The sequence below is a fragment of the Nycticebus coucang genome, chromosome 8 (genome assembly GCF_027406575.1).
Source record: "Nycticebus coucang isolate mNycCou1 chromosome 8, mNycCou1.pri, whole genome shotgun sequence".
Classification (NCBI taxonomy): domain Eukaryota; kingdom Metazoa; phylum Chordata; class Mammalia; order Primates; family Lorisidae; genus Nycticebus; species Nycticebus coucang.
The window spans coordinates 82,252,798-82,265,422 of NC_069787.1; the positions used below are offsets into that span (position 1 = coordinate 82,252,798).

At 46.6% G+C, this 12,625-nt stretch overlaps 1 protein-coding gene across 4 annotated transcripts in view; it reads left to right on the plus strand.

Annotated features, from left to right (window-relative positions):
* Positions 1–12,625, plus strand: part of ITGA9 (integrin subunit alpha 9) — a 458,012-nt gene that overhangs the window by 138,431 nt on the left and 306,956 nt on the right. For all 4 annotated transcript variants that reach the window (XM_053599997.1, XM_053599996.1, XM_053599998.1 and 1 more), the window contains one exon: positions 8,689–8,849. In XM_053599997.1, coding sequence (XP_053455972.1) covers positions 8,689–8,849 — 161 coding nt within the window. The remainder of the gene's footprint in view (positions 1–8,688; positions 8,850–12,625) is intronic.

The following is a 12,625-nucleotide window of genomic DNA, read 5'->3' on the forward strand; positions in this document are numbered from 1 at the left end:
GTTAGTGTGTAGATTTTTACGTGTAGCCCAGAGGGAAAAAGAAACTCACTCAAGTTCATACATTGGTGAAGCCAGGATTCAAATTCGATGATGTTTAGTTCTGCTAATGCTCACCAACTCCCTAAATGTTTAAGATGCCATAATCTTAAGGAAAAAAGCTTTCTGGTGGTCCTGGGACTTGTGTGTCCTCCATCAAATACTACCTCATGGTGTAGCTGGACTCCATTAAAAACATTTTTTAAAAATGTTTGAAGATCAATTTTGATGCACATGACAATAAGAACTGTTATAGAACCAGGCACTGGAGATGACAGTCCCGTGTGTATGGAGCCTCTATAGGGAAGTACAGCGAGTTTCTACTATTCTGATCTTGAAGCAGTGGACTACTTTCAAACACTGTATCACTGTTGTGGTGAAAGTGAGGATCAATTGATATAGCGGGAACAGAGGAGAGAAAACTAAGATGCACATCCAAGCAGGAGTGATTTTTGAACAGGAGACAAGCAATAGAGCACGCTCTGTTGAAGGCTTGTGGGCTGAGCGAGGAGAGGTAACAGCCTCCTTGTGCCATTCCCAACCAGCAGCCTTTTCTGACACCTGTCAGGCCTTTCATGGACCACAGGAATATAATACAGGTGTAGGCTTAGCCAGGGCCTTGGAGGTAAGGTGGAAGAGACAGGCAATCCTATGACCTGTTGTACTGTACCTTGTAGGTAGTATGAGGCAACATGGCTAATATCCAGCTTCACGTGGGGACCGTCCCACACGTGTGCACCCCCATTCAGGCCTCTTCCTTAGCCTCCATGTGCCACATGGGCTTGCAGATGAAATAACATATCCCTTTACACTCTGAGGGGGTGTTTGCCCACACTTTTTTTTTTTTTTTTTTTGGTAGTTTTTGGCTGGGGCTGGGTTTGAATCCACCACCTCTAGTATATGGGGCCAGTGCCCTACTCCTTTGAGCCACAGGAGCCGCCCCGCCCACATTTATTTAAAATTCAGGTTAAAGGAGATGGTAACTGCAGATTCCCCCACCCTTTCATAGCAATTTTTAATAATAAATATTTGACCAACAGATAATTTTAAAGTTATACCATAAATTTTAAAAAACTTTCTAATTTTTTCTCTTTACCAGAAAAAAAAATCATGAACTGATGAATTAACAATAGAAAGTTAATAATAATTTCAGAAAAAAAGACACATCCAGGCAAAATAGTCAAGGCTATTTGTAAAATGCAGTGTTACAATTCTACTGTGAATAATGAATTGACTGCAAATAAATTACTCTGAAAAAATTTTCAATATGACAGGAATATTCTGAAAATTCAGGAAACACCATGCCTTTGCTCGAGTATTATTCTATTCCTAAGGAATAAGGCTTCAATGACGGTGTAATTGGAAGGACTCACTTCTCACCAAGTTGCCCTTCCCAAGGTGTAACTGCAGAATTTTGGTATCAACAGGGTAATGCAGAAGATTATTCATCCCTGGCATTTTCCTACCACTTTCTCTGGCATTCAGGGAAGTGAACTACCTCTCAATCATCTCAGTAGAGGAAGAAATGCAGAAATCTGTGCAAAAAGGAAGTGGCAGTGGAATGGAGAATTTGGGGTGGGGAATGATGGACCTGTGATGAGAAATGAGGTGAAGCTCAAAGGCAGCTTGTCTGTAGCTGCGGGTCCAGCAGGTGTGGTAGTGGGTGGGGTGTCCTGGAATTGCTTAGAAGGCAGCCCCTGCACTCTGCGTTGTTGGGAAGATCAGGTCACCAGTCTCCATATGGAGGAAGGATGGGGCACCTGCAGGGCACAGACATCCTCTTCTGCTCTTCTTTAGGTCAGCAGAGGGTGCTGGTTGGCTCGGTGTCATCTCCCAACTGTCTGCATCAGAAGCCCACACTTGGGACTCTGGGTTACAAACCTTCCTTACTCCCTTGCTGGTGGCTGCAGAGGAACCACATTGATGGTGGCTTTGTCCATGGAATGCCCAACGAATCAGTGCCAGCCCTTGGCAGGCCTTCTGGGCACTTCTCAATGTCTGCATAGCCTGAGCTGAGTTTGTCAGCAGGATAGCATTTGGGCCTGCAGCCTGGGCCCTGGTGTGCTAGGCATTTTCTCTGCAGCTTTCAGAAGGGGGTCTATTTTCTGGCATCTTCAGCCACATGACCCCCTCTCTGAGGATCGTTTTGGGAGCCATATGCAGTTGCTATTACAGCCTTCTCCCTTTAGTTTCTTTTTCTCTACTTGATAGGGCTCGAGCACATGTACCAAGAGGGGACACCAATCACCTCTTTATTCCCTGCTTTAATGAAACCATAGCTCCTACTTGATCAGGGCAGTGTTCAGGGGCTACTGTAGCTTCTGGAAATACTGCTTTCTCTGCAGGGGATGATTATGCCTTTGCCCCTTAAACAGGCAGAGTCCAATTAGGAAAACAGACAGAAACCACACCAGTTATTTCAACAAAGGGAATTTAACACTGAGAATTAGATGTGCAGGTCATAGAGGACCTAGGTCTGTACCAGTGGATTCCAAAGTGTGGTACCAGACCAGCTGGATCAGTATCACCTGAGATCTTATTACAAATGCATATTCTAACTGAATCTGAAACTCTGAGGATGGGGCCAGCAATGGTGTTTTAACAGCCTCCAGGTGGCTTAGATTTGAGACCCACTGGTCAAGGTTATACATGTACTTGGGGTTAACAACTTCCTCATGGTTATCAGAGCCTGTAAGCTTGGAGAAGGAACACTGTGTAGCTGGGGCCTAGACTCTTGAGAAGGGGTTCTGGCTGGTGCTACTGGTCTCCCTGAAAGGGGGTGGTGAGGCTGGCTCTGGGGTTAGTGGGAGAAGCTGGAAACTAGAATTCACTGCTATTGAGACCAGCTGTCATGAAACACTGTTGCTGGGTTAGGCTTTTAGGAACAGTGAGCAGGAAGGAGTCCCTTCTTCCTCTCCAGGCTCACTCAAGCTCTCTGTATTGGCAGAGCCTCACAATGAGCCACTGGCCAGATAGAAATGAGGTTTGCAGCATCCTAGCCCTAGCACCGTGGTGCAGAGCAGGGAAGGGTAGGCTGGAAGTGAGAGAGAACAGCTTCATAAATCAGCACAGCAAGTATCCATCGAGTTCCTGAAGCCCTAATTGGTCATTCCATCAACAATAATTAACGTCTTTCAGAGAGCCAGGCACTCTGCTCAACTCGGGGCACAGAGCAGTGAACAGGACAGGCAAAAGCCTTGGCCTCGAAGCGCTTGCATCCCAGTGGGCAGGAGGGAAGCAGACAGTCAGCACAAAAGCGGCTGCTGCTCCCACGCTTTGTCCTCCCGGTGCACCTCACTCAGCCCATGGATGGCGGCACTGTGCTCCGTGCGCGGATGCTAACACAGACTTCTCACTCTGATGGTGGGCTCCCCCAAGAACTGGTATGTAACATACTTTATTAAAGCAGGAGTCCTGCCTGTCCCAAATAGTATTAACCATTTCACTCTTGGCCTGGGGAGCAACCTGTGGCTCCATGGACACAGAGGGCTCTGCTCCTGAACCATGGGCTATGCTTGGATCTAATTACTAGCCAGGCTGATGTGTAAACTTGCTTGGTCCTCTTTGGAGGCTGGGAATCAAGCTGGCAATTCTGCACTCTCACCAGAGTACTAAACAACCAGCAAGGGGTGATCCCTGAGTGGTTGAGTTTTGTGCTCTGATCCAGTGCCCCTGTATGTCCAGGCCTCTCAGACAGCCTGACAAAGCTGTGAACAAGCAGAGGTGACTACTCTGTCTCTGGAAAAGCAGTTGAGCCCACATCCTGAGAGGTGGCACTAAGGTTATCCATATTAATAACAAAAATAGTGTTGAAACCAGGTGACCTGTCTCCAGATCTTTCTTCTGGCATTAAGGTTGCATGTATGCTCTGGAGAGAGTTTGTACAGAGAGAACATGCTCTGAGCTCCTCCTGTTCTCTCAAGAAGCGTGGAGATGGGGCGATGAGGCAAGTCCATGTGATGTGAGGAATGGGCAACCTAGTCTAGTAATTACAACCTCATTCCATGGGGTAAGGATCTAGGAAAGCTAGTGAAGTGGAAATATCCTTCCTCACCCGCCTCTTCCTGGAAAACTCTAAAGCAGTGGTTCTCAATCTTCCTAAGGCCACAGGCCTTTAATACAGTTCCCGTGGGCCGCGACCCATAGGTTGAGAACTGCTGCTCTAAAGGAAGTTTAGAGTAACTCTGGAAGGAGAATTTATTAGTAGGATTTCACAGCTGAAATCTTGTTCTGTTGGAGAATGAATCGAAAGTTGCTGGGAAGGGCCAGAGCCAGGGTTGATGAGAGACAGCTGGCTCTTTCCTGGCCCGGGCCTGTCAGGGGGGCCCCTGGGGAACCACTGGGGGGCAGGGAAGGGGGGTGACTGAAAGCATTACTCTGGGCTGATCAGCTTTTCCATCAACATGACATCATTCGACATGGCATGGACACAAGCTGCCAGAAGGAAACACTTGAAGATGTGAAATGTGCTGTTGGGGTAGGCCCTAATCAGAACCAGCACCCTCCCTGGGTCTGACGGGGTTAGCCTGGCTGGCTTGTATTAGGGGCGGCTGCGGGCAACCCTCCCAGGGACTGGACCACTGAACCCAGTGAGCCAACGTGCTGCTCTGCTGACATATCGTCTGCTTCTTAGGAGCTCCCTTCCAGCACTCTTGGGTGGGTGCAGTTTAAAACTACTAGTTGTGCTCAGGGCTTCAGAATGGTCTACATTTCTTGTCTATTCACTCAGGCAGGGTTTCTTATTACAAATCTTTATTTCTTCTAGAAGAGAGAGACTGATACAGAATTGACCTCTTTGTGGATAATTTAAAATTTCAAAATACATTTTAGATCAAGGAGAAGCACTTAGTAGGCAGCTTAGAGATGAAATGCTTCCAAAATGCTTGTGCTTGGTGAATTGAATAAATCAGCATATCTGTGATTGTGTAGTGTAAGGTTTTAGAGAAACTAAAAGGTGAACATGCTAGCATGCACACACCCTGCTTGGAGCAGGGTTGACCTCAGCTGGTGGGCTATTTCTCCTCTCCCTGGAGCTGTAAGAGGGACATATATTGATTGGGTCAGTGATTCTCTTGTTGTTGTTGTTGTTTTTTTGGGTCAGTGATTCTTTAGTGAGATGGAACTTTGGAAGAACAAAGTTGGTGTTTGTAAAGTACTTAGCACAGTGCTTGGCACATGTTGAAGGTTGAATGAATTCCCTTTTCCTGACTTAACCTGTGTTAATTTGGGCTCTCCCCCAAACAGAGTCTGAATAAATGATCTGGGCGCACATTTGATTCAAGGGTGACCCCAGGAGTACCTGGAGGGAAAAGGGATATTGAGACAGGAAGGGAAGGCAGTTGGAGTAGTCAGGGTTCTCCAGAGAAACAGAACCCAGAGAGAGGTGGGGTTGAGACTGAGATTAGTTGCTGGGTTTTCAGGAATTGGCTCATGATATTGTGAGGGCTGACAAATCTGAATTCTGCAGGGCAGGCCATAGGCTGGAGACCCAGAAGAGAGCTGATGTTGCAATTCCAGGGTAAAGGCAGCCAAAAAGCAGAATTCCTCCTTTTTCTTCTTCTTTTTTTGTTATGTTCTTTTTTTTCCAGATTAATATGTGGGTACATATGATTAAGTTATATTGTTTGTACTTGTAAGGTAAAGTCAAACAGTTGAGTCCTTCACCCAGAAAGTATGCCATCTACCCCTACATTAGGTGGGAACTTACTGTACCTCCTCCCTGCCAGAATTCTTTTTGGAGGGAACCGTTAGTCTTTTTCTCTTAATGCCTCCAACTAATTGAATGAGGCTCACTCACATTATAGAGGGTAATCTGCTTTATTCAAAGTCTATTGATTGAAATGTTTTCATCTAAAAATGCCCTCATAGTGACATCTAGATTGATGCTTGACCAAATATCTGGGTACTGTGGCCCAGCCAAGTACACACATAAAATTAACCATCACAGCAACCACAAGGAGGGGTATTACTGAACAGGTTGCCACTGTAGATGGCTAGAGCTTCATCCTGCTGGAGAAGCCTGAGAGTCAGCATGGAACATGCCTCAGAATTATCCTGCTTACCGGGCAAGGGAGTTGAGGTCCTCCATTATGGACAGCTGCTCTGAAGCTTGAGTTCCCTGGCATTCCTGGCCCACCCTGCATGTGGGCAGAGCCACTAAAGAAAGCCCTTGGGAAAAGTGATGCAGGTACTGGCAGCTGCAAGTTGGGCTGGACAGCAAAGAAATGGTAAAGACAAGAGGATATGGGTGGGGGAACAATATCATCCGCTCTATCTTCCTGTGTTCATTTCCACCAGGTTTTCTCTAAGCTTGGCTAGCTCATCTCTGGCGAGATAGCTTAGTCCTGCTGTCCTCTCCATTGTCACTCTTCCTGAGGGTAACAGAGACCAGCCCTGGTTTCTCAGCTGGGAAGAAGGCTGGTCTAGGGAGACTGGTCAGCAGCTGCCAGCACAACTGTGGTTCACCCAGCCAGGGCCTCTGGCTTGTCCTCCAGCAACATTCATCTCTAGCTGTGATTTTGCTAAACAGAACTTAATCTTTCTGACTCTTAAGCTTTTGTTTAGGGAAGCTGTGAGCAGTAGAAAGCAAATTGGTCTCAGAGTTTTGTTCTAGACCAGCGGTTCTCAACCTATGGGCCACGACCCACAGGAACGGTATTGAAGGGCTGCGGCATTAGGAAGGTTGAGAGCCACTGCTCTAGACTTTTGTACTTGTATGGATTTGCTGTCTGTGAATTAAAAAAAAAAAGGTGAATTTCTGGTCAAGTAATGAAAAACATGCATCAGGACCCAGTATGGTAGGACTAGCTGGGCACCAGAGATGAGAAGAGTGCTAGATTTGGCTCTGCAGTGGATAGCTCTCTGGCCTGGAGCAAGACTTGTTCCCTTTTGGAGCTTCAGTTTCCTCATTTAAAATAAAGGTTTCGAACTATGGTCTGTAGGGCCGCCTCAGAGCTTTCAGTCTCTGGGTTTATCCCAGTTGCTGCTGCTGTCCCCATTGGAGCTCCAGCGCTTTCTGTGTTGAAGCACTTTCCTGTATGTGTTCTTTTCTTCTTAAAAACAGCATCTCCTGAGATTATCCAGATCCGGGTGCCTCCTGGTGATGCCACCTTGCCTTGTAAGTCAGCTGTTTGCTGGAATAAACAGGCTGGCCCAGACTTGCCCTTGCTGACCAAGAATCTGCCAGCTTGGCACAGCAAGATCCCTGTGATGGCAGAGGCCCAGGGAAGCCATTAGAGGCATCAAAATATGCCCTGTGGCAGTCACAGAATGCCTGTTCAGGTCATCTTCCTCTCCCCCTGTTCACACGTCCTCTCTCAGCTGGTCCCTTTGATGTTATTAAAAGCCAGAGCCATCTTGCTGCCCAGCTTTACTTACTCAGTGGCCAGCACGCACGGGGCTGCTTTGTGCTGATACAAAGGCCAGGCTTCCAGGAGTCATCTGGGTCATCTGCTTTAGGGACAGAGGTTCCTGCAGTCTCACTTTAAGAATGACATATGCCCTGGAATTCCCAAAACAGTTTAAAAATAAAAAGAGTTTAGAAGGGGCTGACTTTCTGGCATAGAAAAGCAGTGAAAAAGGTCTATTGATACTAAAGCCGTATTTACCTAATAAAACACATTGCCTTACATTTAATTATAGATTCTGAAATGATGGAGGTGAAAGCTTTTGGATCATCAAGTGTGCCTTTGCTTTTGGGGCCATCTTTGGTTTCTGTAAGTCCCAGACTATGTCACAGCAGTTCTGCCATCTGGTGTGACACATTTGGGTAGAGGAGAGGAGTTATTCTTTGTAGGAGAGGACCTCAGCATGGTCTTAGTTTCATCAAAAGGCAAGTCTTAGTTTCATCAAAAGGCTAGGTACTATAAAACGTTCAGTCACCACACCCCATTACCTGGGTATATAGGCAACTCCAGCCTTCATCTGAGTGCCTGTGTGTGTAAGCTCCGTGACAGTGGGAGTTTTTGCCTGTGTTGCACACTGATGTATCCTCTATGCCTACAACAGCATGTGAAGGCACACAGTCCAATAGATGCAGTGGCATAGAGCACAACAGCATTGGTGAGATGAGTTAGCATTGTTGGACGTGATGGCTCCCTTACGTTGGGCATATGTCACAGTGCTTTATAGGAGTCAGTATTACATGAAGCCTCCGTAATTTCTGTATCTTCTAGCAATGTTCCATAGGTTTGCTGGGATGTTTGTCTGTCAGAACCTGTGTTGGGTAAAACTAACTGCTGAAGTACATACTGGTGACTCAGTTGATACTGCAGGTGTGAGGCTTAAACCAGGGAGAGCCATGAAGTGTGACACATGGAGTGTCACTGGGAGGGCAGGGGGCATCCTGGTTTTCTCTTGGTTCTGTGAGCATCCTGGCTGCATGCCTCTTGCTCAGGAGGTCTTTTTTTTTTGCAGTTTTTGGCTGGGGCTGGGTTTGAACCCACCACCTCTGGTAGATGGGGCCAGTGCCTACTTCTTTGAGCCACAGGCACCGCCCTGCTCAGGAGGTCTTGACTCAGAGCTGCAGTCCTGCGTGCAGTGGAAGGCTAGGGATCGTATGAAATGTGCATGTGCTCCTGTGAGAGGAGCGGAGGTGTTCTCGTCAGAACATGTCTGTCTTTGCTGATGTTTTGACCTTTCATTTGTTGGCAGGCCTAAATTACGTGCTGACGGCTGATGTGGCCAAAAAGGAGAAGGGCCAGCTGCCCAGAGTCTACTTTGTGTTGCTGGGAGAGACGGCGGTTCAGGTCACAGAGAAGCTGCAGCTGACCCATGCAGAGGAGACGTGTCATCACTACGCAGCTCACGTGAAGGTCAGCCCTCCTCCTCTTTATCCCCAAACTTTGATCTCTGCAGTTATTCACTTGGAACCAGTGGAAACCACTTTTATTATGCATTATATATACTCTGAATTCCAAAATTTTAGTTCTCAAAGAGGATGATATCCATTTCTTCTTCTTTTAAAGTTGGCTTCTGACAGCCCTGTCGTTCATCTTACTGTGTAGTCTCAGCCTCTGAGGAGGGCGTGCAGGAGACCAGTGTTGGTCCCTGACTCTGACTAGCTCTTTTAGGAGGTTTCTCATCCTCTCTCTTCTGTGAGGCTCAGTAACATTCTCAGAGGAGAGCACAGAAGCACATGCGTCTGGGTCTGCAGTGATGCTGGGTCACACTGCACCTGATGCCTTTCTCAGTGGTCTATAGCACATTAGCTTAGCGTCAGTTAAGGCATTATAAAACTGGATGGACTAGATTTTTCTCCTGTGATTACTTCTGTTTATTTTAGGAGTGCATATTTTGGCCCCTTTCCTTGCTCACTCTAAATAAACTTTCAAGTATTTTTCTCCTCTTGAAATTATTTGTTAAATACACTTTGCTGCTAATTTAGGAGACCAGGCTCTGATTAGCTACAGAGTGGTCCCTGCACAGGCTGACACTGACCAGCATGGTAGAAGTTCTGGTGGTGATGGATGCAGCAAAAATGGCCAGATGCTGACTGAAGGGCAGAGTCAGAGAGCCAAGGAAGTGGAAGAACCCATGTAATCCAGGCCACGTGGGGGGTAGAATGAATGTGGGTTTCAGAGTCACACAGACCCAGTGTGTGTCCAGCTGGACGAGTATTGTGACCGCTCTGTCTTGCCTGCATCTCTGAAATGAATAGCATAATGCTTACTTTGAAAGGTGGTTGTGAGAATTAAACATTATGTGATGAATTTACTCTAAGACCTTGCGTGGTGTCTGACAAATGGAAAGCATTCAATAGTATTATTATTTGCTTGAGCTGTACATCATTGCCAATATTCTATGATAACATTTTTGGCTCACAAAAATGGCAATTCATATAGTTCCACCTAATATCATTAGCTAGTAGATTTATGACCTCTAGTTAAAATAGTCTATAGATTGGCAGTAAAGTGTCATTCTATTATTACATTATTAGTGCCAGACCAGGAGAATGACAGCTGCTTCTAGATGCTTATGGGCTGTATATAGAGAAATGCCCCACACATGCATGGCACTTGGCCTGGCCCAAGTGGCCTGGCCTAGGGCCCATGAGTCCATACTCCTGAGATGCTTTCCAGTGGGGCTTGGCTGTGTCTTCTGCCAGAACTCGTGCTGGGGCCTGCCCAGACCAGCTGCCCTAGGGCTTGGGGTGCTGGCCATTTGTAAAGCTGTCCATGCTCCTGTTAAGCCAACTGACCCTGCCCTCCTCAGTCTTAGATTACACTGGCTTCGGGTGGATCCCTTCAGGGGAGTGTGAGGCTTCTCAGGACAGGCTCTGTGGGCACACCAGGTTGCCTGGGCTTGGTGTTTTCACACTTGCTGGGGACAGGGCAGCTTCTCTTGGGTTTTCTTATGCTAGGTCTATTCCACAAATGCATTCCTTTGGGGTTCTATTTAGCTTCCTGCTTTGGCTGAGAATTTTCCCTTTATTGATATTTACCAAGGGTGCCCTGGCTATGAGACAGGGCCACACAATATATGCAGGCCTTTGCAGAGTGCACTCAGGGATTGGTAATAGTGAGGTACAGGCCAGAGGGAGGGTTGTTTCTATGGTGGCCTCTGAGTATTACTGGGGAAGAGAAGGGCTGCTGCTTTCTAATACCTAGTTACCAGACTCAGCAAGTAAAAATATACATCTTGCAATTAAATCTAAATTCCAGATCAATAGTGAATGATTCTTATGAGTATGCTCCCAATATTGCATGGGCTATGCCTTTACTAAAAATGCTTTGTTATTTATCTGAAATGCAAATTTAACTTGTCATCCTGTCGGCAGATTTCCCTCCACTCCACAAGTAGCTCTTCTCCACTCAGGCAAAACCTGGCTGATAAGAGAGATTGAGATGATGGTCAGAACAGTTTGGAGGCTGAGACCAGGGCTCCTGATTATAGACCTTTACATGATTATTTAGGTTGTTTTAGGGAGATCCAGAGAACTTCTGTGAACTGGGAGCTGGGGCACTTTGGATACAGTTATTGCATTTCCACGTTCCCATGCAAGGAGATGGGAACAGAGGGACACACCAGGAAGACACATACCTCTGAGGCTTTTATGGTTCTGGAGGCAATCTTGCTGGTAAGGAATGCTCAAGGTGGCTGGTACTTCACAGACTCGAGGAACATTTGTTTCTACCACTTGCTATCCGGGCCATACTGAGGACTAGGCGACTAGCAGAGTGCACCAGTGAGGACGAGCACTCGTGAGCAGGCTCGCTGTCTGCAGGTGGCACAGCTGGCCCAGGAGGTGGGAGGCATGGCCTTTAGTTTATCAGCCAGGGCTTGTATGGGAGCTGAGCAGGCAGCAAGGATGGGAGAAGGATAGTGGCAGCTGGGCTGCCTCCTAGAGCAGGGCCTGGGAGCCGTTGGCCAGGGCTGAAGAGCAAGATGCAGTCTTTAGTGCAAGTGAAACTTTCTCAGTGGAGCTGGCTCTCAGCTTTACAGACATGTCAAAGGAGATAAATAAAAGCGTCTGGCTTATCACACACCATATGGCTAGCAGACAGTGAGGCAGGCATTAGGGGCTGGGTGTGTTTTGTTTAGGCTATCTTTAGGTATTTTTTTTCCCTTATTCTTTAAGCCTATTCCAATCTTTTTCCCCCCCTCTCTTTTTCCCTAGAAGTTTTTATTCCATATATGGTGATAACTATCTATCATGGACAATTGCTTGGGCTAACAACCTACCTCCCAGGCTAACTATGTGGTTCCATGCTCTGCTTCACTCACCATGCTGGGGCTGGGGCTGGGGCGGGGTGGGGGGGGCTCTGGGAGGTTAGAGTGTTGTGATGAGCCACTTCCTCCTGGAGTGCCAGGTATGTTCTCAGTGCCTCATTGTGGTCAGCAGAGCAGAGACAGTTCCAACTTGGCTTCTGTGCCTCAGAGTCCAAACCCTATATCTCTCCTCCAAACAAGTTCAGCTCTGGGGATGACCCTGCTAGTCAAGTGGCCTAACAAACTCTAGTGGACCCCACAGTCATGGGTGGAAGCCCAGACACTGCCCCTCACCTTCAAGGTTGCCCACAACTTGGCCTCAGTTTACCCTTCTGCCCCACAACACGTGCCCTGACCTTGGTTCTCATGCTTACAGAAATCAGAGGCTTGTCATATCCACATAGAACCGTGTACACACCACCTGCAAGATTTTTGCATTTTTTATTTTTTGGTATTAAACATACACCTTCTGCAGTATTTTATTTCGTGTTTTCTCCTTAAATTAGCTCATTGTTAGCCTCAAATAAAATAATTTAAAACAGAAACTTTGTACCCTTCCGTAAGCAGAAAACCAATTATCACATGCTTAAAACAGAAAGTAATTATAAAAATAAATACAGTGAAGACACAACAGTGTTATAGAATTCTGGCTGAATTTCATTGTTTGCCAAGTCTCTGAAGAAGGGCTCATACTCCCTGTGTGTTAGAAAGGGAAGTGATCACGTGCTAAAGTCATAGGGAAGCTTAAAGTCATACTGGTACCATACTGGAACTTTCCCCCAATGCAATCTAAAGGACTAAAGGGGAATTATCAGTCAGGGAATAACTTTTCAAATGTGAGAGTCCTGTTATGGAATTGTGCCTATGTACTGTTGAAAAC